The sequence below is a fragment of the Mchenga conophoros genome, linkage group LG7 (genome assembly GCF_057382185.1).
Source record: "Mchenga conophoros isolate Kocher_MC1m ecotype Shallow Benthic linkage group LG7, M_conophoros_male_GT1.1, whole genome shotgun sequence".
NCBI classification, from domain to species: Eukaryota; Metazoa; Chordata; class Actinopteri; order Cichliformes; family Cichlidae; genus Mchenga; species Mchenga conophoros.
In genome coordinates this window covers 17,683,601-17,711,039 of record NC_140532.1, presented here as the reverse complement: position 1 = coordinate 17,711,039, position 27,439 = coordinate 17,683,601, and the positions used below count along the sequence as shown (strand labels likewise).

The 27,439-nt window shown below is 39.8% G+C and overlaps 2 protein-coding genes across 18 annotated transcripts in view; both read right to left on the bottom strand.

Moving 5' to 3' along the window:
* Positions 1 to 12,575, bottom strand: part of cntn1a (contactin 1a) — a 61,172-nt gene extending 48,597 nt beyond the window's left edge. Inside the window, exon 1 of the mRNA XM_085282687.1 lies at positions 12,420 to 12,575. The gene's annotated coding sequence lies outside the window, so the exon portion shown is untranslated. The remainder of the gene's footprint in view (positions 1 to 12,419) is intronic.
* Positions 12,576 to 19,603: 7,028 nt separating this feature from the next.
* LOC146569960 (neuronal cell adhesion molecule-like) overlaps positions 19,604 to 27,439 on the bottom strand; it is a 78,857-nt gene continuing 71,021 nt past the window's right edge. For 13 of the 17 annotated variants that reach the window (XM_085282668.1, XM_085282671.1, XM_085282667.1 and 10 more), the window contains 6 exons: positions 27,307 to 27,366; positions 26,962 to 27,072; positions 25,400 to 25,561; positions 24,590 to 24,721; positions 23,524 to 23,602; positions 19,604 to 20,582 (listed from right to left, as the gene is read on the bottom strand). In XM_085282668.1, coding sequence (XP_085138794.1) covers positions 20,336 to 20,582; positions 23,524 to 23,602; positions 24,590 to 24,721; positions 25,400 to 25,561; positions 26,962 to 27,072; positions 27,307 to 27,366 — 791 coding nt within the window. In that variant the 3' untranslated portion in view covers positions 19,604 to 20,335. The remainder of the gene's footprint in view (positions 20,583 to 23,523; positions 23,603 to 24,589; positions 24,722 to 25,399; positions 25,562 to 26,961; positions 27,073 to 27,306; positions 27,367 to 27,439) is intronic. The other 4 variants (XM_085282683.1, XM_085282684.1, XM_085282685.1 and 1 more) reach the window with 2 other exon arrangements.

Below are 27,439 nucleotides of genomic sequence, written 5' to 3'. Positions count from 1 at the left end.
ATATTTTTTATAATCTCTGCAGAATATATCCCTGTAGGGGAACCTATAGCCACAGCTTCACCCATATTCTTATGCCAAACCCCACAGCCACATAAAGACTGCAGAAGAATAAATGAAAACAGGAAAGGCAGACAGGGGCAACAAATTCATGCCGAGTGTGGACGTGCTCAAGCGTTGGGAATGATAATTTAATTTGTTGAACCCATTGTGGCTCCCACTGCTACTGTAGCTTTGATGCAAAAGGAGCCCATTTGCCAAGGGCAGCGCAGAGCAATTTGCAGCTTTAAGTCACCAGGACCTGCAGAGATTTGTTTACTTCTAATATTGCCTATTTCCATATTTCTCTCCAAGGCGGATGTGGATGGATGACAGATTATTCCAGAAATTGAAAAAGTAAGAAACAAATCCCTTGGCACTCTCTTTCTGAGCAGCACTGGTGCCTGTTTGTCTGGACCACAGTAAGAGGTTGGGGAGAGCACACGCTCAGGCCTAACAAGATCTCTGGTATAAAAGACACATGCTGAGTTGTTTACTTTGGTGACTTACCGCTTAACGATTCATTAAACCAACTCAGACTCAATGAATCCCAAATGAAACATCATAATGCCAAGTTGGGTAGAAATGTAAACACCCTGCAATCTTGCTGATAAATAAGTCATTAAAAAGTGAATGAGGACATGAGATACCCATAAAATATGCTTCCTTGTACGACACTGCATTTATATGATGAAAGGATTTTCTTAAGATTAGAGATTTCCCTTTCTGAAATTTTTCCAAAAGCATTTCAGCTCAAACAAGAGGCCCAGACACCTCCTCCAGAGTTCAAAGTAGACAAGACAAAGCTGGCTTTATTATTCCCTTGACTTCCATTTACTGTATTGGCCTGTGCCGATGCTTTTAAGCAGCGGCATGGATATTCATGCCTACTCATCAGGAAGTCTTCCCTCACGACTTGTGCCACTGCAGGCTCTATGGTCTCTCTCAATGGGTGCATTTGTGTGTGCAATAATACACCCCTGTGACTTGGCACTCGAGCACCCTGTTGCAAAAAACAGTCAGCATGAACCCTCATTCAGATTGCTAGAAATCTGAATTTGACAACTAAGACATGCAATGCTTGCAGACCATCCGCCATCATACAGCCCACATGTTCACGTCCGGAACTGTAAGCATACCCGTTCACTTGTGTTTACTGTTGAGCACATGGCCACAGTCAGATGGCCTGTTGGAAAGCAACGTGTGTGCCGACTGACAATGAGAACAGTCTGGGCAAAGACCTGAGTCATTTGGTGCCTCTTTGGCCAAGTAACACCATGTGATCATGGCTCACAACACAGAACAGGTGCCCACTTACAAAAAAACCCTCAAAGAGACGGTGAAAGAGAGAGAGGGATGCAGCAAAAAGAATAAGCGCTTAGATCAATGTCAGACCACAAAAGGTATATTTCTGCAGCGTGGACTAAAATCCTCAAACCCAAAATTGGTACACCATGACACTAGTTGGCTATGTCAGCACGAGTAGGTGCAGATGTGTGGGAGCTCTCTGGCGTTCAGATCACCAGATTATCACTTTACATAAGGAAATCATCTCTTCCCAAGTACAAAGCTGTTTGTGCACAGTCCAACTGCTATTAAAGATAAGGCTCAGACAACCCACGCAGCTACAGATACAGCATTTCCAATCAAGCTGGCTTTCCCTCAAGTAGCAGCAAAAAACCCCTCTAAACTAGGTTATATGACGCTTCAAACAAATGCTTTGTTTGACTCCCTTGCATTTCTGCACACCTACATCTTGCTGGGCTTTATCCATTCCTGTGTGGCAGCATATTTCTTAAGACTCACGTGGACTAACTTAGCATTTATTCAGCTTTTTTTAAACTACTGATATTTATATAATGCATAATTACTCATAACAGTTTACTGTTTACTAGCCATATTTCAAGAAATTCACATGAAATGACAAAAAAAAGAGTACTGATCATATTAGTTTGACATGTAAACAATATTGATTGTTCACTTCAACACTAACCCCACCCCCCACCCCCGCCTCAGTCATATAGGACACCAGTGTTTTAGCTTGTCTTCTTATCCTCTATTGCAAGGGAGTTAAACAGAAGTCCAACTCCTCATCTTTCTATCCTTTGTGGACACAGTGGGGTTTTTTTGTGGCTGTGTGTACAGGATTGTGTGCTTTCTTACTGTGACACTGCACCCTTCACTCTGTCTGTCCTCCACACACTGTGGCCCTGTATGTGCAGCATGAGTGGAGCTGTGTGTTGTAGATAAGAGTCAGAGTATGGCAACTGTGGTGTGGGGCACATGTGAAAAGACCACCAAAAAAAAAAAAAAAAACAGGGGGGGATTTAGCTGTCTTTCTCCCAGTCAGATTCACCTCTGGGTGCCCTTTCCTCCACACACTGCCATTACATCGTCCTCATGAATAATCCAGCCTGTGACACTATTCTGTGCTATTCTACTGACACATTTCACCATGAGGCTCAACACATGCAGTATGGAAGCTGTCCACTGCAGTGCCCTAGTGAACTACGACTTCCACGCTGTGTATGATGTACAACTTATTTTCGCTCATGATGTGAGAAATATTTTGCCGGAACCTTCCTCTGTCTAGACAGACGATAATCAGCTGTATCTTCACCCGTTTATTGTTCATTTGAATTCCATTACAGCAAGGCTGAAATGAGCAAAAGTAGAATAACATATCTTTAATTAAAAGCTGACTGCCCCTTCTCTGTCTCTCTTTTTTTCCTTTTCTCTCTCAACCACTCTCACTTGGATGTCTTAGCGAGCACTAGTCTGACTCATGACAATTAAAAGAGAGGCCGAGAACACCGAGAAGGCATGTGTTATTCTTCACGGGGCAATATTGGCCACTTATTCTTGGGGGCAATTTGTTGTTGCTAAGGAAAATGTGAGAATAGTGTCAGCAGCATGAATTAGCAGATTGCAACAGAAGCTCCTCCAGCTACAAACTCAGCCAAGGAAAAGGATGTGGAGGATAATTAGTGCACAAGTTGCACGCATAAGTCAGACACATTTCCCAGAACGCTGGTTTTCAGATCTGAATAATGATATGCCAACTTAAAAGAACAACTTTTGTTTAGGGACATTTTAGAGTAATTCGTCGGAAGCTATTAGTGCTGCTGTATTCTACCGTTAGTGCTATGAGAAAACATGACGCAGGTTGTTACATCACCTTGTGAGTTTGTGAGCCAAATGTGACAATGTCGAGCCAGTGAAATAGTGCGGCCCTGATGTGTCAGCTGGCACGGCAAGGACTTATACAAAGAGTACACTCCTTGGGCTAGGAAAGACTATATAAGCATTCTTTGACTGCTTTTATTCACACTCATTAGCTATGCAGCAAGGGGGCTGATTTGAGACCCTTTGAGAGGATCCAGAGAAACCAGGTCTGTTAGTGTGAAATGGAAAACCGACCTGTTTGTCAGTCTCACCTACACCGAATGCTAATGCTGCTCTCATCAATGGGCTCTTCAGCCGAGGACATAGGAACTAGCACCAGTAAAATACAACCACAGGGCAGCACAGCAAAGGAGCCAGAAGAGGACAGTGGCGTGCCACAGCCCGCAACAGCTACAGCTTTTATCTGCGGTTACACTGATCTGAGGAATGAAGGTAGAGATCCAACTGTTTTGTTCTGTTTCTCATAATGCCTTCAGCAGCCCTTCACTCACTGCCTCTTTCTCCTTCTGCCATTTACATTGCTTGAGAGAAGGAGTGAATAACAACAGGCTTTCAAAACAATTCTAAAGTGTTAAATCAATACAGACAAGCTCCGGTAAAAATAAGTAACAGTAATATACAGCCAGAAGGCCTGAAAGGGAACACAACACTGCATTATAACTTTTAACCGATCCTCTTAGTGAAGAGCTCTCTGTGAGAGGCAATTACGGCATCCAGTGAGTGATTTTAAACATATGTAGCATGGTGCATAATTTAAAAAATATAATCTAATGGACATACAACTCGAGTCAGAGGTTTACATACACTCATCATGGGCATGATTATTATGGCAGTTTGTGGGCCTTCTGGATTCTTCTGGATTTATTTGACTTGTTTGGCTTGACATATTGCACCACTAATATTGGGTTGAATGTCCATTAGCAACTTGCGCCTCGACCAGATGCTTTTGGTATCCATCAACAACCTTTTAGCATAATTCTGGTTGCATATTTGAAAACTCTTCTTGGCAGAATTGGTAGAATTCAATTAAATTAGTTGGTTTTTTTGGAGATCAACTCTACTTTTAAGTCCACAAATTTCCATTAGGGCAAAGGTCAGTTGAGGCTTTGAGACGTCCATTCCAGAAGCTCAGTTGGGCATTTATAAGCAACTGCAATTTGCCATTATCTGACTCAGACTTTGGCATTATGTAGAAGTCGAATGACCTCCCAAATCGACTTCACCTCAAATTAACAGCTAAAACAACAGCTATAATTGAAACTTACGCACAACTGGGTGTTCCAACAGGACAATGAACCCAAACGCATATCAGAATTGGTTTTGGAATGGGCAAAGCAGGCTAACATTAAGCTGCTGAAATGGCCTTCCCAAAATCCCAAAAAATATTCAGCAATAATTATATGAGAAACTTGTTGGTGGCTATCAAAAAGATCTGGAGCAAGTATGTGCAACTTGCAAAGGTACATTTAACCTAATATTTAGGGCCGAGGTTCACTTTTAGCTCTGTAATTATACTTTTAATCCTATGTGGATTAGAGAAAGTGCAAAAATAATTTTCAAACTTGTTCAAAGTCTTATCTTTTTTAAAGCCATTAAGGATGTCTCCTGTACAATCATTTGAAATCAACTTGAAACAAAACACTAAAAAAACCCAGAACTACCATGACATTGATGTCCATGATTGCATGTATAATTTGACCAAAACTTACAAATTAAATTTAATAGCAGTGAAGATGGAAATAGAAAGCCACAATTCATATGTGTAACATTAGTATGAGTAGTCTAAGCAATAAAAAGAGCAGGTAAGCAAACAGAACAGATTGAATAATGGACAATGCAGTAGCACTTGCTGAGGCTTCTAGTGCTATACTTCCCATCTCTGTCAAGGGTAATGGGATTTCTTAGGTTTAAATGCACTTCACTCACTCTGTGTAGCCAATAGGAAGCTAAACTATTGATCCACAAACAATTTAGCTGTCCAGCTGTCCAGAAAGGGGAAAAACAGGGTGCCCCTAAACGTATAATTAGGCTTCCTGAGAGATCAACTTCTTCAGTATTCGAGCCACGTACCAGGAAGCCTTTCCCTTGGGGCTCTTTCTGCTATTAGCCTTCTATTACTTACAGTTCTACAATCCCTCACCCCGAAGTTTAGGGCCTTAATAAGCTAAAGAACTAAGATACATCTTACCAAGGACACTTTGGGTTAATGCAAAAATCTTCACTGACCCTCTCATTCTGTCATCTCCAACAGGCCACTGTTTTTCCATAGCTTTCATAGCTCCGGTTTAGTATGCTGTCAAGGCAACAGTGCATGCATCATCACCTTGAGGCAGCTTTTAGTCAGCTAGCATGAAAAACAGCATATAGTATACATGAAAGGCAGTGCTATATGGAGAAGAGTGTAGTCATGCTTGGAAGCCTTGCAGGCTGAACTAGCATGCAGATGAATTTGAGTTCTTGTCCTCCACACATGCTCACAGCACCATAGCAACAGGCCTTGCTCAAAGGCCCCAAGAGCAGCAAGGCCCCACCGAAAAAGACACTTTCATACTTAATAGGGGGCGTTCAGTCCACCAACTTCTTTCTCCTCAGCGCTATAACATAACAATGCAAGCAATTAAAGTTTAACTTTCACACGCTCATAATGAACACTGATTAAATAGCTTCAGTGTTTTCCAAGAACCATTCCTCCTGCTCCACCAAGCAGCTAAAAAAATTCAATGTTTCAATTATTTACTTAATCTATGTGCGCTCATTTTATTTCAGCTCAGTCTGGGAGTACTCCAGGCATTTACATTTGTGCTAGTTTCTCTCCTGTGATCTGCTGTTCCCCCGAGTGTGTTTGAGTCTAGTTCACCTTGTTTGTGAGTGAGAGAGTTGGAGTGAAGCACGGAGCGTGAAAGAGCAGAGACGGGGTGAAGCTAGGGTTATACTTTTTGCATCGGTGAGTACCCGAGGATCCACTTTGGCCAGAGTGGTAAAAATATCTTCATCGAAGAGTACACGTGAGGCACTGAACTTTCACCCCCAAAACCTCCACTTTGTTGTGATCACACTGATTTGTTCATCCCACTACCTCACAAGGGCACCAGCTCTGCATGCATCCAAGTGGACTTCAAGCGTACTCGAAAGATGCAGCAATCTGTGCGCACACAGGGGTATAAAGCTCCCCTTTTTCAAGTTGATAAAAACTTGTTAGCAAACTGTAAGTATAACAGCCCAAAGCAGTCAACCTGTGGAAAACCATAAGGGTTAAATTCAGTTCCTCAAAAAATAATGCTAAATGCTAGATTTTATGTGCAGATTATAGAGGAAATGTAACCTAGTTATATGTAGTGTACACATGCTGGCAAAAAAAGATGCTTTTTTTCAAGTTTTTAAACATGCAAAACATCTCTGCTCTGTGCCAAAAGTCATTCATTTTCTTCTTCACAAAATGCTTCTGATTCCTTACGATTTGCAATTTATTAACATGCTTTGTAACACAGTGACATAAATTAAAATCTCAACAGATTGGGAATTTCCTTGTAAACAAGATTTTCATTGTAACCCTCTGGTTAGAAATCCCAGTGAATACATCAGACACGCTCTGCTGATTTTCAAATTGCAATCGAAAGTCATCTCGTACAGGACCGAAATAGAGCACCGAGTTGTTTGGCTGCACAGCTTCTCAGCATCCCTGTAAACAAAGTATCTGACTACACCTACAAAGGTGCAAAAACAGATGGCTCTAGGCTCCCACGTGGGAAGTGAGTCCACTGCGTGTAACATAATATTTCTGCTTAGCTAAATAGAAAAGGGGGCAATCTGAGACTTTAAAAAGTGGTATAATTAAGACCCAGTCACAAAGAGAGGTCTGAAATTGACTACTCCATTAGAGAAAACTGTCCTCTGAATTTGGTAACCTTGCAAAGTGATAGCTTAAACTCTTTATCATTATTAAATACTAAACACTTAAATACAAGCTGAAAAGAACTGAGCTGTAATGAACTATTTAATGAACTCTTCATATTACTGCATAAATGAAATATCATCAAGATAGATGAGGGTTGCTCTGCTAATGAGGAAACAAACAATGTTTAGGGCTGGCACCATAATGAAGGAAGACAAATATTATCAGAAATAACCTAAAAGAAAATTCCTGTTCACAGGAGCACACATTTGTAATCTTGCTCTAATTGACTGGATAAATCCCATAAGATTTACTTTGATTATAAAGCCTAAAAATATCTCAGAGAAAACCAAGTGAAACATCAGAGAAAAGAAATGAAATCTTGTCAGATTTAACCTAATTACAGATTTAAACTCCTCTTAAATGTCACCAAGATCATCGACTTGCTGAAAAATATATATTTTATGAGGTACAGATGTTCTAGAACTAAATGTTCTAAATTTTATAAATGTTTTTTCATCTTTATTTTTTTTATTTTATCTAAATTACTCTCTTAACTTACCCCAAAAAGCTAAAGATGGCTCTTCTTCTTCTACTCATCCTGTATGCGTGCGATAACACTTTGATAACACTGATCGATATCCACCCTTTTTAAGTGGAAGGGGGAGATAACTGATGCTACCTGCTTGTCTGGTCTGCATTATCTTAATGAAAATTAAGATAATGTTTATCTGTCCACCAGTGACACGTCACTTTGGGCAGACAGATAAACAGGAAGAACCATGCATTACTAAAGAAGCTTGCCACTTTATGCAGACTCACACAGATTAGAAGAAGATAACAAATTTTATATCTCTTTTTCTATATATACATATCTTGAGGGTAGCTTATTTTTCTGTCTTTAGAACTAAACCACTCCAGTCTGCATTTGCAAAACAAACCAGAAGAACCACATGAGCCAACTCAGCACTTAGCAGAGTCACATAGATTACACGAAGAAGAACAGCTATACAAAGGGTAAAAAAATAAATAAACTAAGTCATTTCTTTTTTGTTTTCCTATCTTTGTCCTTCACCGGGATCTTCAACGCTATAAATAGACATGTCATTTAGCAGGTGATATCAAAAAAATCTATTTTTATCTTTAGTATTGTTCCGCGTTTGTGTAAACTAACAGAAGGCTGTTCATGCAGGTTGTAGCCTCTTTTTTTAAATCATGAAGTAGACATGCCAGATGCAAATCATATCTTTCTAGAGCAGGGGTGGGCAATCTCAGTCCACGAGGGCTGGTGTCCCTGCAGGTTTTAGATCTCACCTTGGGTCAACACACCTGAATCACATGATTAGTTCGTTACCAGGCCTCTGGAGAACTTCAGGACATGTTGAGGAGCTAATTTAGCCATTTAAATCAGCTGTGTTGGTTCGAGGACACATCTAAAACCTGCAGGGACACCGGCCCTCGTGGACTGAGATTGCCCACCCCTGTTCTAGAGAGTCAGTCACATTTTAAAAATCATACAAGCTAAATCCAGTGTAGATGATTAATTGTTCATAGGCAGCATTGGCTTGGAATTAGAAATAAGTAGCCTCCTGGAGCATTATTATCATCAGATTCACAGGAGTAACAGTAGTGCTGTAAGTGAATGAGCTGTAAATGAGTGCTGTAAGACTAAACACACCAATGAAAGAAAAGGCCTAAACTCTGGACTCCTACAGCAAGGGGTTTCTGTGGCTCTGTATTTCTCTGTGGGGTCTTTTGCTAGCATGGATTGGGTTCGCTTGTCACCATAGAGAAAAGGGTTACAGCAAATCTCACAAGCTGACCTGATCAATGACATATCTGTCTTGGAGGGAATCGGCTTTTGGACAATGAGAATGCCTCCACCAAAAGGGCATGATGTACACTATATATGAAAATAATGCATGTGAATCATGTTGTATTAAATAAGGCTTTTAACTAGTGAGTTAAACCATAAATTCATTTATTTATTTTACTGAGGTCAAAATGAATCTATTCTTTTTCTGAGACTTTTACGCTCTGATTTCTGCTACCAGGGGATTCGCCACCTGTTGGACATTAAAAAGAATGCAGATTTGCCTTTGAGAGCCCTGTATCCATATTTATATACAGTCTATAATGATATGCTTTGGCCTTCTCAGTAAACAGGACCCAACTGAAGATTTTAGACTAAGGTGTTAGACACCACACACTGGCATTCAATTTGATATCACATCTGACAAAAGAAACACTAACTTCTTACATTTGAGAAGACAAAACCAGCAAAACCAAAGTGATTTGTGATTTGGCTTCAGTTATAACCTGCACGGCTCTTATATCTCCCTAATGGCTCTGCAAAATAAATAAGTATCATCCCATTACAACACTGTAAGTGCAGCTGAATACAATTACACGTGCATTAGCTTTATAGAATTGCACAAATTAGATGGGTTAGCAACACGTGGTGTGCAAATATCCACTATGCTTATGAGTTCTTGGTAGTGCTGTCTTTCTATATAGGATCTATATGATAAAAAGCATGCAGAGAGCAGGGTGCAGCATACACTGGCAGAATCATGCCTAGTGAAAACTGTATTCAGATAGCCAAGGATGGCAGATGGATACTGAAGCCCATTCTAGTTCTAAACTATGAACAGAGAGGTCTGTCTCCAGGCAAGCACAGAAGACGTCATGTCTCTCTGCCTCACCACCGTACCATTAGTGAAGCTCGCTATTGATTGATGGTGTGTAAATTGCTGAGCAATCTATGGAAAGCATCAAGACGACAGCATTTCACGTTTTGTCAGCAGGACACAGAGAAGCACTCTTACAGCAAAGACAGCAAGAAAGAGCGGCGTTTGTGCGCGTGTTCCTCGCACAGTGTTCAACGTCATGGGCTGTCTCGTCCCGCTGCATCCTCTCGTAGCACATTCACCCTTACAATGAGGCAAGTCTACAAGATGTATTCCCTTCAGCGTATCTGACACAGCACTCAATGTGAGAGAACAAACAGCATCTAACAAACTTGTCCTACTGCTGCCAAATGCTATTGTTGCCAATCAGTTTAGCGTGTTTTTGTGAAAATCAAAGGTCAAATCTATCTTCTTCAGTTAGGCTAATGCTCCGGTCCAGGAATTTGTAGTGCAAGGCTTGGAAGGACATCTGGAAACAATCTAATCTCCTAAAGGGACTCTCAAATCTTAGATTGAAAACATCCAAGGTTCTTTTTGATGCTCATATCAAGCGAGTAGTGTTTTAAGGACAAGGGGAATGAACCAAAAATCTCTTTGTGCCTTATTTTCATATAAAAGTCTCATAATATGTCTGCAGTAAAAAAAAAAAAAAAGGCTAAATCCCAGATAAGAAAAGACCATTTCTCTCCCTCATTCTCATATTCACAAGTTAGATGTTGAGTGAAGCAAAGTCTCGATGGGAAAGTTCACATTCAGGCCAGCTCTATCTTCTGCCTCAGGTGAGGTTCACCTGTCTACATCAATACATTGCAGATACATGTGACTGATGCTTCAAACCAAAGAAGAAATACTGTAAGTGCATGTTTATGTTGAGTTATTTGACTGTGACACTAATGGAGGCTGAGCCTGTCCTGTGACGCCGACACGCATCAAAAACCAGGGACATCTTACAGGATACTGTGGTATGCCGGGCCAGTGTGCTGGCAGAGAACAGCTTATTTCAAAATTCAGAACAGAGACATTTTGCTGTGGAGCCAGGGGATAAAACGCAAGATGCTACTTTGCACACACAAGGATAGCCTACTTCTGTGAAGAGTAAATTCATTCACTTGGAGGAGAGTGTCTGTCCTCGGGGTGTCCACGGGGTAGCACAGGATGCATTAACAGCAGCAAGCTTACAAGATTCATAAAGCTCGCCACCTGACAGGCGCCAATGGAATCCCTGTGACATTTTGTGCCACATTAGAGCTCTGATTCAGCCAGGACACACACAGTGAACAATCCTTCACTTGCAATGAGTGGTGTAAACAAAGTCAGAATGAAAATGTAGGCCAGAAATATCTAGCCTATTCACAGAGGATTTTCAAACCTCAGCAAATAACCTGAAAATACTTCGAGTAATTACACTGTGAACCACATAATGCAAAGTTGTGGCTGCTTAAAATATCTTTTGCCCTGACCGCCAATCAAAGCAGTTCATTGGGGCCACTCTTTAGCATCGTAATGAATACTATAGCAGTGTAAAAGCCAAGACATTAAGTTATTCAGTAGTCATGGAGACATAGATCAGGCAGTCTTAACGATGTCAGTTATTTTTTGCCAGACTTGAGCCACTGCTGCTATTAATGAGCTCATAGGTTACAATATTCTCCAATCCGTGGTGAGCCCCATACATATGCAGAATACCAATGTATGTCATGAATCATCATATCTGGGATTTTTTTATATACATAATTGGACTGTGTCCCCAATGAGTGCAATTTTATACACATTTTATGTATTTTTTTTATTATTAATATTCAGGCTACATGTTGGAAGTCTCTTTATAAATGTCCCAAAAGCCCCTGTTGATTCTCTAAGCCTGAGTTTACCAACATAACATGAGCAGTTCCTCTTCACTAAAACCTAGTCTGGTGAGTCAGGACGCGCCCATGACTCCGTCTCCAGCACCTGACAGAAAGACCCTGCAATGGGCCATTACGAAGCGTTACGGCTCAGTCTGCTGGTAAAGATGACATACAGCCATTAGTCTCAATCAATCGTGGTGCTGAAACCGGGAAGTGGGTTATACTCCCACCCCAGATCAAAGTGTTTACGGATGCCTCTTCATAATTTCTTGGCTGCGAGGGAGCCAGTAGTTTGAATCATCATCGGTATGTGCAGCGCTACCAGGATATGGCCTCTGGCGTGTTTTCATTTATCTTGACTTATACGTTCGGACTTATTACTTCAAAACAGATGCGCAAAAAAGGGGAAAACACATCACGAACCCACCATCGAGTGTGTTTTGGGAGGTCAGGATGTACAGATGCTAAAAAAGCAGCATCCCCGCCACGCACGCCGCGATCATATTGATCACGTTATCTGTCTGGATCTACATGCAAAAAAATCATAAATTCTTTTTGGGTTTTTTGTCTTTTTCGCGTCCAAATCGTTACATATTTCTGCATTGCGGGCGGCTGAATGAGCTCAATCTCATCCGCGCATCCCACTTGCCCGTTGTAAACAACGCTGATTTCCCAGCTGTCAAAAAAAAAGCTGCACCCGGCTTCTTCTGAAATAATGTCAAAAAATCAGTTCTCACGCTGTCTGCTCAGCGCTCTCCTCGTCCTTACCTTGCGTAGCGGGCAACTGCGTCCGTCCGTCCGTCCGTTGTGTCCTTCAGGATGCTCACACCTGCTCAGCACCGCATCGCCGGGCGCTCAAGATCAGGGAAAGAAACTGACGGAGCCGCGGTCCTGTCCCCGTGGACTGAAAGAAGGGTTATGGCGGCTGACTTAGGGGGGCGCTAGACCTGCTCGTTCCACATGACCACAGTGGACCCCGCAGTGAAGCCCAGACCACTTTCAGATCAGAGCAGCCCATGAAGTTTTTCTTTAGTTATTATTTAACATAAAATGATAAAGGGGCTGTATTAAAATAATTTATTCTGTCGCCTACTGGGAAGTTTTAGATCTCTTCTTGATTTAAATGAGGGAGAACATGATTTATATATCTTCTTGAGATATGTTTTCCCCTTTTGCCCTTTAAAAAAAAAGTAAATGAAATGATACATATTAAAACTCAGCAGCACATTCTGACATCCAGCAGACATAAGCAAATGAAGCCCATTTGAAGTAATTTTTGACTGCTAAGCGTTTGCCTCAGTTCAATACTCACTATCTTTTAACTCTGATTTTCTCTCCTTGGAGTCTGTCCCAGATATTAATGCATGTACATGCACAGATCAGTTTGTTTTTAACTAATAAACGGGATGAATAATGAATTTGGTTGCTCCGAAAATGTAGTGTTCTTGAATAACCTACACATTTTAAACATCTGTGGGTATTAAGTACAGTTCCCTACAGCTCATTACTGGTGGCAAAGACAGAAAAAACTATAGTTCCTGTTGCTAGATTTGGTTAACCTCCATCCCTCTACCATCTCTCACGTGATGCCAACATTAACCTTCAGTGGTCTCATCCCTAACTGGACCAGTCTCATACATCTGAGTCCCATCAGTTAACACTTGCTCTCTGATATCTTTTGTTCTGCTTTTGCTGCACAGAGGATTTGTCGAATACTTTGAGACCAGTTTTAATGAATGAGAATCAAATTTGTCTGCCTCCAAGAAATAAATAACAAAACACGGACGTATAAATAAATATCTCAGCCCTTCATCGGTCATCAGTTCTGCTTTACCGACTGAAATGTATGCACACAGAAAACTTTTTTAAGACAAAATGGTTCCTATGGAATAGTGTTTATTTTACAATGCATATGTGCACTTGGAAGCTGATTTTTAATGTGCTTGTTGGATGATTTGTGCTGTGCCACAAACTAAAAATTCCATCCGCTGTTTTGGGCTTGCAGCTAAACTCTCAGACAAAAAATCGTAAATCTTGGATGGATAAATTGATCTGCGTGTCTGCACACTGCTGAGAAACGAGTGTGACGGCAGTCTGCATATTAACTGTCAGCTTGTTGTTCATCGTGCCGATATCAAAAGGGCACCTCTACTAATTACAACGCCTTGCCCATGTGTCAGTCTAAACATGAAACCATCTCAATCCCCTGGGATTAGATCTAAATCTTGGATGTAAACACCAAACGCCAAGTAATAATCTGCGGTGGCAGAAGCCTATAAATAATGCAGGAATCCTTGAGAAAGAGCAGGGCAGAATTAATTGAAGGACTTAGCCTCTCTGGCTAAGATATCAAAGAAGTTTTTTTTATGCCTTCTTCTTTTTTTAGTGTGATCAGAAACGGACTTTACATTGAGGGTATGGCCCTCAATGTAAAAGGCAGATCAAGCTGAGTGTAGCAGCTTTGTTCCCCAGAGATATAGTTATTATTCAGACTTTTAATCAAGAAGCGATTGTTTCCTCTCAGATGGCAACTCAGTGGATATATCATTAAAATCATGACACTCCATAGAAAATCACCAAGCCGAAGGGACTTGGTAAGACTGAAGAAATTTATGGCAGCCAAATACAGTAGTGTAGTGCATGGCCCAAAAGGATATTATTCTGCATTAGGGTTATCCAAGCTCTAGTTGTCTTCAACCCAAAGACAAGCACTGTTGTTCCTCTTACAACATGGCAGTGCAAATAGAGACAGATCCTGCTGGTGAATTAGAATGTTACAAGGTCGGTATCTGGGGTGGATAAGAGGAACGGCAAACACCCTGCTGTCTGGAAAGAATGGGTGGCTGACATCTATCTGCCTGGCAAAGGGGGAGGAGGAAAGAGGGACACGAAGAAGCATGGGAGGAGGGGGGGGTAAATGTAATTTAGCCTCCGTGATCTCCACAGGGGCCCGTGCAAAGGTAACCCCCACCCATCAACCCAAATACACATGGGATATAGTCGGGGGTGCACAGGGAATAAGAATCAGGGTGTGGAAAGGTTATTATCCTGGTGTAATCTTGATAATAAAAAAAAATGGGGGATGGGTTTTTAGAGATAGTTAATACCAGATCAATAGAACAAAACACTCATTTTTGTTCAGTAAAAACTCCCACCACATGAGCTCATTCCCCCCACCTAAAGGAAAACAGTTATTTGGATACACTCATATTCATCCGAGAAGAGATGATTTCACTCCTACTGCTGTGGTTTTCAATTTCAGGTTAAACAAATCTACCAGTCAGGCTAAAAATACTTAGTCTTGACAGATGTGTGTGTGTGTGTGTGTGTCTGCGTAATGCGCATGTGTGTATGTGACTATGTGTTGGCTAACCATTTGTCAGCCATATGGAAATGTCACAGAATAATCATAAACAATTATCCACCCCAGCTCTCAAAGCTTCAGAATAGGGCAAATTTACATAAAGAGACACAAAGGCTCTGTCACTTACATACAAAAGAACAGACCCCCTGAAGCTTAGCACACACTTAAAATGTATCAGAAACTAAATGTTGATGCTTTTCTAACACCCTCGTTTCATATCCTTGATTCTTCATAACTTACATGGATGCTTAAAGACTCTTAGCATCTGGTATGCAAATGGGCTGCTTTAAAGCTGGTTGCAGGTTGTTTGAAAACAGAGGATCACAAGAAGGCTGTGTAATGATATTTTTTCCCTATTGGAAGTAGACATAAACCAGCTGTAGATCAATTTAAACCAGGCTTTCTACTCAGTGATAAATCAAAGTCCTGGACACAGACAGATCTGGGAACGGTTAATGGATGCTATGGCAGACGTACAGCCAACACAGGATGAATCCACTGAAGACTGAATGATGAATGGGAAAATGGAGGAGGGGGGTGACTTTGAAGCAGCGGGAAGGGAGGCTGGTGAGATGGTTGGTGGAGACCAGGAGGGTAATGGGGCAGCTGCTTGTTTGATGGTAATGATTGCCAATCAACAGACAAATAATGTGATTCTGCTGCCATGGAATAAGCCTCTTACAGGAAGTCCAGCTATTCGAGGACTAGGGATGTTAACAGAAGGACTAACAACTTCATAGGCTTTCAGCTAAAATGTAGAGTGATTGTGCGGATTGTAATTTGACTACACTATTCGGTAAGGGGATATACATATGTGGCATTTTCTCTTTTTACAGCATCATTAAAATAGTTTTGTTGACAGTTTGCATCATGCAGACTGTGCATTTGCCAGTAAGCTTTTAAAAGCCTGTTGCTTACTCCAGCCATCGGTGTAATTGCCTCACGTCACTAGATGGCAGTAAAGTCAAGAGGTAAAATCTGTCAAATGGAAACAAATTGACAGACAAGTCCTGTGGCTGAAGGTCATAAGGTCATTGAGATCACCACTGCTGCTCGGAGAATGCTGTTTATTTTAAATAATATAGCCTTTGTTCCAGTTGCAATTCACAACAGTTCATTTTTTTTTCATATTCTCCCCGTGACCAGGTCTCATTTTGGACCCCCCCCAAGTATTTTCAAGACACTAGATAGCAAGCTTCCCTGCTTCTTGACACCACTGCTGTGTGATAAAGCACCAGATGGTGGGTTGCTATCTCAATATTTCTTGATAGTGCCCATGATGGAAGTGGCCACGAGTAAGCTGTGTTGCAAAAGACCCTATAGAGGCTTCCCCAAGGAGTTTCAGGAAGGTGAAGATATCCATATTAGTCTGTTTCTCAGCTTTTGCTCAATGTACATTCATTGATGCAGTTTAGATCATTTGGCTAATTTCACGGTCCAATATCCAAGAGCCCATTTGAAGATTTAAGATTTAAGTCAATACAGCAACACAGCACAGAGCAGTTATCTAAACTCTGCATCCTCACTGTGGATGATGGATACAGCGGCTCCTTTTGAAAAATAAGTGCTTGACTCCGAATTATAACTCACAAACGCACATCTTAAAGCAGAGAATTCATAAGTTGAAGAGGAAATTACGTCTCATTAATATTGATCTATTTTTCAAAATTAAGCAAGCTTACTATTCATCTCTGAATGAAGAAAATAAGAACAACCCCAGCTTACTTCTTTTCACTGTAGCCAGGCTGACAAGAGTCAGAGCTCCACTGACTCTTCCATTAGTCCATTAACCTTAACTAGTAACAACTTAATGAATTTCTTCACAAATAAAATTTTAACCATCAGAGTATAGAAACAGCTTTAGTTAAGAGTTGTGCCTCATCACATGAAGGTGTGGGTCATCATCAGCAGAGGTTTTGAGTGAAACCATTGTGAGACCTTCCCTCAACCTATTGTGTGAGATGTGACGTTAAGGCGCCTGGGAAGGGATCTCAAAACTGCACTGTAGGTGGCAGACAGTTGGTGTCGTGAGCCATCTCCTGTGTTCACGGATAGTCGTTCACAGTGGACATAGATGACTTCTTCCCCTCCTCTTTCAAACCATCGGTCTTCTCTGTCTGAAACGTGAACATTGGCGACCTCGAAAGAGTGACCTTTATCCTTTAGATGCAGATGTACAGCTGAGTCTTGTCCTGTCGAGGTGATTCTTCTATGTACCATGCATTTATGCAGTGGCTGTTTGGTTTCTCCAGGGTAGAGGTCTAAGCATTCGTCGCTGCAGTGCACACCATATACCATGTTGTTTACATTGTGGTTGGGAGTTTTGTCTTTGGGATGAACAAGTTTTTATCTGATTGTGTGGATGGGTCTGAAGTGCACTTGGATGTCATGCTTGTAGATGCCACGCTTATGAGCCATGCTTTAGTGCTAAATTTATACTCTTCTTATGGACACTGACCGTGGACTTATTTCTGTGCTTGTACTCCAGCTGCAATATTCGATACTATCGACTATAATATTCTATTACAGAGCAGTTGTTTGAATCACATTTACCTAATAGACTACAATTTGTTCATGTAAATGGGTAGACTTCTTTACACAATAATATTAATAAGTTCCTTAGTAATATTAATGTTTAGTTCTCTAGCTTCCCTTTGGCAGTATCATGAGAAGCCATATCATAAATTTTCATTGCTATGCAGATGACCCAACTTTTTCAAACCATGAAGCCAGATGAGACACATCAGTTAGCTAAACTGCAGGAATGTCTTAAAGACATAAAGACCTTGTTAACCTCCAATTCCTGCTTCTAAAAATGAAAAAAGTTATTGACAATTAATGGCATTACTTGCCCTCAAACAACACTTCGAGGAATTTTGAACTCTGTTCTGGTCATTGACTTCTCTTCATTGGTTCCCTGTTAAATCCAGAAAGAAATTTTAAATCCTTCATTGAATCCTGTTTCTGGGAGAGGTTTTTTCCTGATAAAAATGACTTTTTCTTTCCCACTGTTGCCAAGTACTTGCTCATATAGGCTTGTCTGTTTGTAGGGTTTCTACCTTATAATATAATGCACCTTGGGATGACTGGTGTTATTTAGTGGTATATAAATAAAATCGAATCTATCATGTTAACAACTGTATTTTATTAACTACGATCCAGTAGCTACTTATTGTCTATTAACTAGCACTTATTAAAATTATCTCAATACAAACTTGACCTTTTTACATATCTGAGTTTTTAGAAGCCTCACCAAAGTGATTTTGATAGCCAAACTGAAAATGGTACACGGTTTTTATTATGTGGTATTGTTATGAGCTGAATCAGAAATCAGAAATTATGCAGCAATTAAGACTCAAGACAGTGTTTGTTATGGAGTACTGAATTTAAATGCATTCACAGCATGACAAGGCAATGACATTTTAAGCCTGAAAACAGATAGTTATTTATTCATTCATTATTTCCTGCAGCTTGAGTTCCATACTTTCACTAAAAGGAAAAAAAATATTACATAGCGATAAAGAAAGAGTCTGTTAGTACAAATCTGTTTCTTAAATACAAAAAAAACCATTTGCAATACTGTCAGAAAAGAGCATAATTTTAGAAGTATATTGAGACTTAGCAGAACCAGTACAAATCAGAATAGTATAATTTTGTGCATCATGATATCGACATTGTAAAACAGCAGGATTATATAACTTGGCATTCAAATCAGAAAGCAATAAGAATCTGACTGTATATGCAATTTTCTGTCCAGTTAGTTACAGTACAATGTACACTGTGCACAGCAAGTAGAAATGAATATGTTTATATATATATATATATATATATATATATATATATATACACATACATATATATGTATATATATATGTTCTCTACAAGTTGTCTATATTTATAATATTCCTACCAACAAGTTAAGCCATATCGTGCATGATATCGTCGCTTAGACTGCTGTAAAAGCTGCTTGTTCCTGTACAATCAATTAAGATATTTACAATTTCAACAAATATTCTACATGTCTTTAAAAAAATAAAACTTGATGCAAGTTAAGAAAAACTAAATCTTGATCCCATCCAAAGGCCCTCAAGAGCAGTTAGTAAATGCGAACAACTTTTGCTTAATAGGAGTTGAATTAATGTGCTGTGTCCACAACCACACACAAACACAAATATCCATACACTGCAGAAATACCATTAGGTATTGCAGGCATTTATACATCAGTGGTGGTTCTTACAATGTTTTCATTTGATCCAGTGCAGTGTTTTACTTTTCAAAGAAATCAAAGCCAGTCCTGTGTCTTAAAAAAAAAAAAGCCAAGCACATATTAATTATTCGTCCATCCACAGGGTGCTCTTCTCATGCTTATCTTATCCATCCTTGGATGTGACTTCTGCATTTCTCCCATTGTCTCTGTTCCAGACACTGAAGGCCAGAAAGAGACTTTGCAAGTGAATCAATGCTTTAAAGAAAAGGCACTACCTGCTGAAGGAGCACTTGCAGGGACTGAAGCAAGCTATCACACCATCAGCTATTCCCTACTGGCCTTCAGATCAAGCACAATAAGAGGAGGTCACATGCAGGGCAAAGGTCATGAGGTCATGTGACATGCCATGCAGCACTTTAGCCTCCTTCTTCATCGTCGCAGTGTGACAGCGACTACAGATGAGGACGTATCAGTGCAACACTCTGAATTATAACATGTGCACTGCTCTCAAATTCCACTGTGCAGAATGTTCACTTCATTAAATATAACTTTACATATGCGCTGTACAACATCTTCCTTTTAAACGCACCATGGGAACTGCCTTAATGTAATAGATTACATAGCATTTTTCTGGTACAAGTTTCTGGGTTGGAAAAAAATATACATGGAGTAGTAGAAATTTACTGTAGACAATGCCCCCTATTTGAATAGATAATATGACAACCATCAACACAAACAAATATAGTTCAGACAATAACTGCATAGTCCATATCAGATTTCTGGTAAAAATGCAATAGTTGTTAATATTAAAGTGTTGATTAATATATGGATTTATGGAACTGTCATGAACTGTTAAAGTTATGGCTGAGCTGGTTACTTCCTAAATGTCGCTCAGGGTATAATTAGCTAAGGTTTTCCAAGCTTCTCCATAAGACGTCCGTGTGAAAACATAAATGTCTTTAATGAGTTTTACGTTTCATTTATGGAGCTGGGTATACATGTTTGATCATAAAGCCATGCAGTGTTGGGACAGCCCTGTAAGAGTGATGTAGGGATTGAGGGGGCTTGAGTAGTCAGTGCATCACCCCGCACCGTTCTGTTAAGACCGACTGGCTACACAAAAGAGTTCAAGGAGTTCATGGCTTTTATAGGGGATGGGGCCTCCGAGCTCTCATGGCCCTCAGCAGTGTCCCTACTGGCACTCTTTCCACTATACTGCCCGATAAAGGAGCCATCCTCGTTGAACTGTCCGTCTCCTCCTTCACCGTAGTCAACTAAACTGTCGTCACTGTCGTCTCTCTTAACTGTCCCATTAGATGGCGAGCGGCTCCCTTTTAAAGGTTTATGGTCCTCATTGTCACTGAAGGAGAAAATAACATGCAGGCATTACAGGTGAGATGATGTGACAGATGCAATAAGGAGAATAGTGATCACTTTTTTTTTTTAGATGGAGCATAGAAGAGCCAATTGTTGCTTTTACCACAACCTACCCCTTAAGTTCGGTAGATAATGGCAAAGTTGTTATATGAATATTAATATGCAGCAATGAATATAAAATACATTTCAATGCACATTCGGGTTGCTCCATGTCTAAAAAATGTTAGCCATGAATGATTAGCTGGTTTCCATCAGGCAACGGGGGAATAAAGCTCAAGCAATCATACCCTTTTCAAATTCCCCCTGAAACCAAATATGAAGTGGTAAATGTGCTGTTTGACAAAAGCATTTTTCTCCCAAGGCAGAGACTGTGATGAAAAACAGAAAATCCAATGAAATGACGTGAATAAAGGAAAGTTTAAGCCAAGTATCCCTGCCCCCAAAGCAAGCACGACGATAAATCACAAGTTGGCAAAAATGCATGGAAAGTCCGCAAAGAAAGTTTTCTTTGGGTATCAGATAGTTGAGAACATTGCATATACACGACTTGAACACCAATGAGATCGCAAAGCTTTCACAATGCTGAGATGCTCCAAAATGGAAAGACAATAAATGGTATGCAAAAGCATTTAGGGGACATGACGGGAATAGAATAGCCACAGATTGCTGACGGCTTATTTTTTGAAGCACTGCACATAATGAAGGCTTTGTGACAAAATATTATACACGATGACAGCTGTGAAAGATAGCAAGCATTTTTCTCCGCAGTGACTTCATTACCCACCGACCCTTTACACATGCTACATTTACAAAACCCTTCACCGCCGCCAATCCCCATCATTGCCCTTACCTTTCCTGAGACCTACACCCCTGCGTTAGGATGACGACGTCACTCTGAGATCAAACACATTCCTACATTTTACATTTCTGTAAGTCTGGCACTTTAACAGGCAAATGTGCTTTGTACAAGTACAGATTGATCTAAAAATACAGTATACTCTCCAGCAGTCAAACAAGAACAGCTCAGTTGACTTAAGTAATGCCTTTATTGACATACTGTAAGGTTCCAGCTGAGTGTAATGAAACAGCATGGATATAAAGAATACTCTCACAAAGGCACTATAATATTTATACACTTTGCCTTGTGATTTGTCTATTGTGTTTTTACAGCCGATATCCATTGGAGAGATTATCTCGTGGTGTAAATACTACAGACTGGTGGTATTCTAGATTTAAAAATATATCAACACTTTTCTGTGTAACATATTTATTTGTGCCAAACACTTCCAGTGCTGTCTAAAAACCAATAACAACTCATTCGTGAGCCACATTGTTACAATGGGCAAAAAGCTCCTTAATTATGATGAACATGAACTCTGTTATTAAGCTGATTCCCACATATTCTATCCTGATTCGGTGCAGACTTACAAGCACAACAAACTGGCTATTGAAAATAGGCACCCCAAAAAATACACTGTCTTTGAGATACTATTCCTTGTAAACTACAGTAGCCAGCTATTTTAAGAAGCTCTTTAAAGTTAAAGTAACCTGTTTTTAGAAATTTAAGTCTTCACTGGAAATGTAAGAGTTGCAATGGAGAGCTATAGATAAGCGGGAGGATTGGGCAGTAGTGCGAAACAGACGACTATTCTGTTGATCTTTTCCCAGAAAAATAAAATCTAGAATAACACCAATCATAAATGATTTCTACTAAAGAATGGCTATTGGCCTGTTGTAAATAGCATTAACCAGCTCTGTCCTCTCAGTGTTGATTGCTTCCCTCAAGCGTGCTGACAATTTCATAACATACCCATATGCATCTATATACTGTATATCTATATCTATCTATCTCTCTATATATAAACAATACTTCCATTCAACACATTATTGCCTACAGCAAAATTTCATACATAATATCAAATCTTAAAACCATGCATATCACATTTTTATATATAATTAATGATATGTATTTATCGCACATCTTCTGTCTCACATAAAATCCATAGAACAGATTCATGTATACATAATACAAAAAGGAATATAAAATATAAAAGCAAGACCATCTTAGAAATTCACTTATAAAAAAAAAAAGAATATTCAAAAATGCTAGTTTTACAGAAGTAAAGTGCTTCATTGTTCTGTATTCTGCATGTGATTGAAGAAGCAGCCTAGAAAAAGGATGCTGACAAGCATAGCTGGATAACTGAAGTAACAGTTAACAGGACTGACCATTTCAGAGATTTTCAATCCTATCAGGGTCATGTACTGTAAGTAGCAATACACTAGGCAAAGTGTTAATACTAATATATACATATACATATATATATCTATACATATATATATATATATATATATATATATATATATATATATATATATATACATATATATATATATATATATATATATATATATATATATATATATATATATATATATATATATATATATATATACTATACATACAATGTATATGATTAGCTTATTAGTTGAAAAGCTTGGGGTCAGTTAGGGATGTGTTGCAAATGAAAGTAGCTTATACTGTTTATTCCTGACAGTCTTATTTGTAATGTTAAAACACCCTAAACCACGAATCCCCTGAACCTGAAGAATCCTGCACACATATCAAGCACACATAAAGTCCAACACAAACAGCATCCAGGGTGTCCCAGAATCCAGAAACAAAATCTTGTACTTCACGGTGGTAGAAGATCAGACTGGGTTACTTCCTCTTGTTGTTTTGATTTTAGTTAATGGTGATTCTGGTTGATTTTTTTTATTAGTTTTAAGGGTTGAGAAGTAGGAGGGCGAGCAGAGCTCCAGCACAGAGTGTAGATTTAGGAAAGAAAGTGGGAACACGGGGCAAGTGGTTGATGGGTACAATCTGCTCTGGGGACTCCAAAGGCTGGGGCACTTTCTCTCACCTGTATTCCACAAAAGTACAGTCGTCATCTTTCATGGGCTGGAACTCAGGGTCTGTGTGGGCATCCTCCTTCTCTTTGACTGGTGAGATACAGGAAGCGATTTAGTCAAACTGGCTTTTAAAGAATTGTGAGAAACAACATGTTTCTTAAGCGATATGACGAAGACAGTCGTTCAACATCACCCATGAAATTCAAAAACCGTACCCGAACTTAAATTTGGCCGACCTCAACTTCGAGCTCAGTCTTTGTGTACCTGTAGACTGTTTCTCCCTGTCCAGATGCTTTTTTTTTGTTTCTTTACTGGAAAGTCTGTTCTGACCAACACATTTTAATTTAAAATTTTGAGGGAGTTGACTGAATTGATTGTTGAATTGATATGGACAAAAGAGCTTGCTTGCATGCGCCACAGTTCACATCTGAATGTTCTCTGAGATGTTACACAAGAAATATGTGTTGACAGTCTGACTTGGGAGTGAATTGATGCCTAAACTACTCCACCCATCTGACCCCTATATAAGAGCCAAATAAAAATGACAGGCATGCTCCTGGTTGCGCTCCTAATCTGATGCCCTACCTTTGGGCTGTGGACACTGTGCAGTCTTTCACGCAGAAACCCCAGTGCAGTCCCTGCTCTTAACAAGAGAGCAACATCACTGTGACATAGAAATTCATGTTTTCAGTCCAAGTTTGTGGTTATGTGCAAATGGTCAGAACAGGACTTCTGCATCTAAAACACCAGGAACACTAGGAGAGGTGAATTGAAGGGGAAATGGGCCAAATAGAAATAAGGTATGGTTTTCACTCTTTATAGTTGGACTCACAAAACCTGACTGTAATTTATGGGTTCATTAAAACTGATTAATGTGTGAATCTGACAACAGTGAATAAACCCTGTCAATACAAAAAACCTATTCTCCATTAATGTGAGATGTATACTTCTTTAATGAATGGTTTGATCCAAACTATGTAGGAGTTTGTAACTGTGCATTTTAAAAAGTTCTGCTCTAATAAAGTTGTTATTATAGAAACAACTGTCTTTTTTTGTGGTGATTGTGCCATTACTCACCAGGGTACTTCCCTCCTTTATTTCTCTGGATGAAGCAGATAATGAGAAGGATCAGGATGAGCAGAGCAATTGCACACATGAGGCCAATGAACCATCCCTGAGTGGCGATGTCCACCTGTCTGCTTGCCACAGCTGTCCAGAGAAGGGGAGAAAGACTTAACATTTACACTTGCACTATTTTAACATCTCATCCCCAGTAGCGAGGGAAAACAGCAAAAATTATCCACAATATGTGCTAAAACAAACATGGAAGATCAAGTCAGCGTTTGAGCAGATATCCCATCTGATATGATGAATTTTCAGGTGACGAGTGAATCAAGATTGCATATTATTATTGACAAAGACTTTAACGTTAGATGAGCTAGACAGTTCCTAACATTATCCTATCCGTGACTTGAGCCCGAATTAGTAGTAGTACACAATCAAAGAAGTAACATGTACACACAATTACAGACACACACGCAAACACGGACAGTGACATACAACGTACGTTAGCACGGGTGATATTAAGTCAAATAAAATACTAAAAACAGACTGAAATTCTATATTAGAATATCCACTTCTAAAATCCCCAACAGTGCGACACTGACATTCATTATGCATTAACCAGAAAATCATGCTGTATGTTCTGTCCACATCACTACAGTACATGTCTGGCATATAGAACAACCACATCACATCTGTTAAATCCATGCTCGATTCTGTATAAATATACAAAAGCACAAACTACTCCATACGCGACACACGACAAAGTGTAAGGCCAGGCTCAGCCACACCGAGGTGGAGGCGAACATCCAGGAAGTGCCTCACCTGGGAGAGTAACCAAGAGCTCCTTGGAGTGGTGGAATTCTTGGTCGTGGTGACCCAAAGCCACCAAACGGACCCTATAGCAAAGGCCCCCCTTTAAGCCTTTCAGCGTTATGTTCTGAGAGCCATTCACAAACTCTGTATTCCAGTCCTCTTCACTTTCACCTGCAGGAGTTATGTTCATCAAGAGAAGTATGTTTGAAGGAGCGAACACAACTTCAAAAAGGCCATGGAGATCATGACATTATGGGAACTAATTGTCTGAAAAGAGCATCTACTGGTATGGCATTATGCTGCAGGCAAATGTTAATATTCATGGAGTTCTAAAAAATCCATTAAGTCTATGAATGAATTATTATTGTGTCCCCGAAAGCTCAATGCACTGCAACTTCAGAAAAGCTGCAAAGTGAGAAAAATCATTTCACCATTTTGATAATATGTGTGCTGTTTAGAAAATACTGAATTCAAAAAAATAACTAAGCTGTAATGGGCTTTCTCATTTTTAAAACTTGCTACTTTTGGATTAGGTTGATATAAAAGTATATTTTCTGTTCTTGTTCCATTGCCATGAAAGGTGGTACATAGCGATAAATGTAACTGAAATACATAAAAAAGTGCTTTTCTAGCTTTACAATAAAAGTCATATTCTCCCATTAAAAAAGTGATTTTACTGATAAATACGACACTTTCACAAAAGGTTAAAACCAGAACAGTTGCCTCAGGCATTTTATATTGTAAGGTAAAGACCATACAATAATAGAGCGAATCCCATCAATCAGATGACTCTATGAGCACTTGGCGACAGTGGGAAGGAAAAAAGCCCTTTTAAAAGGAAAAGCCCTCTGATACAAAGAGCAGTAGAGAGACTTTTCATCTACTTTCAGCTTTACATCAAAACTTTCAAATGTTCACAAATTGTTTTTGACTACCTTGAATTTAGTTAAAAATCATGTAGTAGCCTAAGTAAGTAAAAGTACATTCTCACAGAATTGGCGGCATAGTTGCAGACAAAAATGCCGTATACGTTATCAAACTGGTGGTGATCCTCTTTTGCGCTGAGCTTTTAGGGCCACTGCACGTACACAAATGGTAATGAGCTGAATGTGAGATGTGTTGTGACTGATGACCACAATAATTAGGCTTTTGATAGCAAAATTTTGCAAGATTATGATCTATTATTGTGATCTTCCCTAAGTGAATCTATTAAAATGGTAGGTGTGAGAGAGCCATGCTGTTCATCCTCACTGCAGGTGGATAAAAACAATGGAGAGCACTTCAGTCAAATTCAGCTAGCATAATAGGAAATGTTTGTGCTGCCTTTTATGACGTTTGTCTACATACGTTCCAGCCAGATTGCCAAGGGAACTGCACGCATTTACAGCACTGGGTAATTAGCAATCCAATCACAGAAAGCGTTGTTTATCACATCCGGGTCTGCACTGGCCAGAGCCAGCATCAGCATGACTGCCAATATTTCTATTCACCTGCATAAGCCAATAATGAAGTAGGAGTCTCTTGCCACCTGTGAATGGAATTGAGAAAAATGTTGCCGTTTCTTTGCTTACTGTCATTTAGTCTGTATTGTGCACTAAAGTTTTTCTCCGGGCCCCAGTACTCCCAACTGATCAGGGCCCAGTCTTCCCCGATCATGGAGCTAATGTTTCCGAAAGGACTTGCTGAGCACACAAGAGAAAACACAACCATCAACATGAGTCTGTTGGTCAAAGGACAATCCAATAACTGTCAATCAAATATTTTGCTTTTGCTACAGTTAACATTAAGTGCACCAAGCTTCACCAAATCTAGTTTCTCACTGCTTTAACTATGCCAACAAAAACAGAGGACAAACATAACTAATCATCACTAATCAACAGACACTGAGGTTACTAATATCACAGCAGAATCTGTACCCTTGTGGGGTGGACCATGTGGAGGTGACCGTGCAATAGGATGAAGGGATTGGGTGCTTCCTGTAAACAATATGAAGAGGGGTAGAGATGGAGCCACACACACGTGAGACACACACAGAGACACACACAGAGA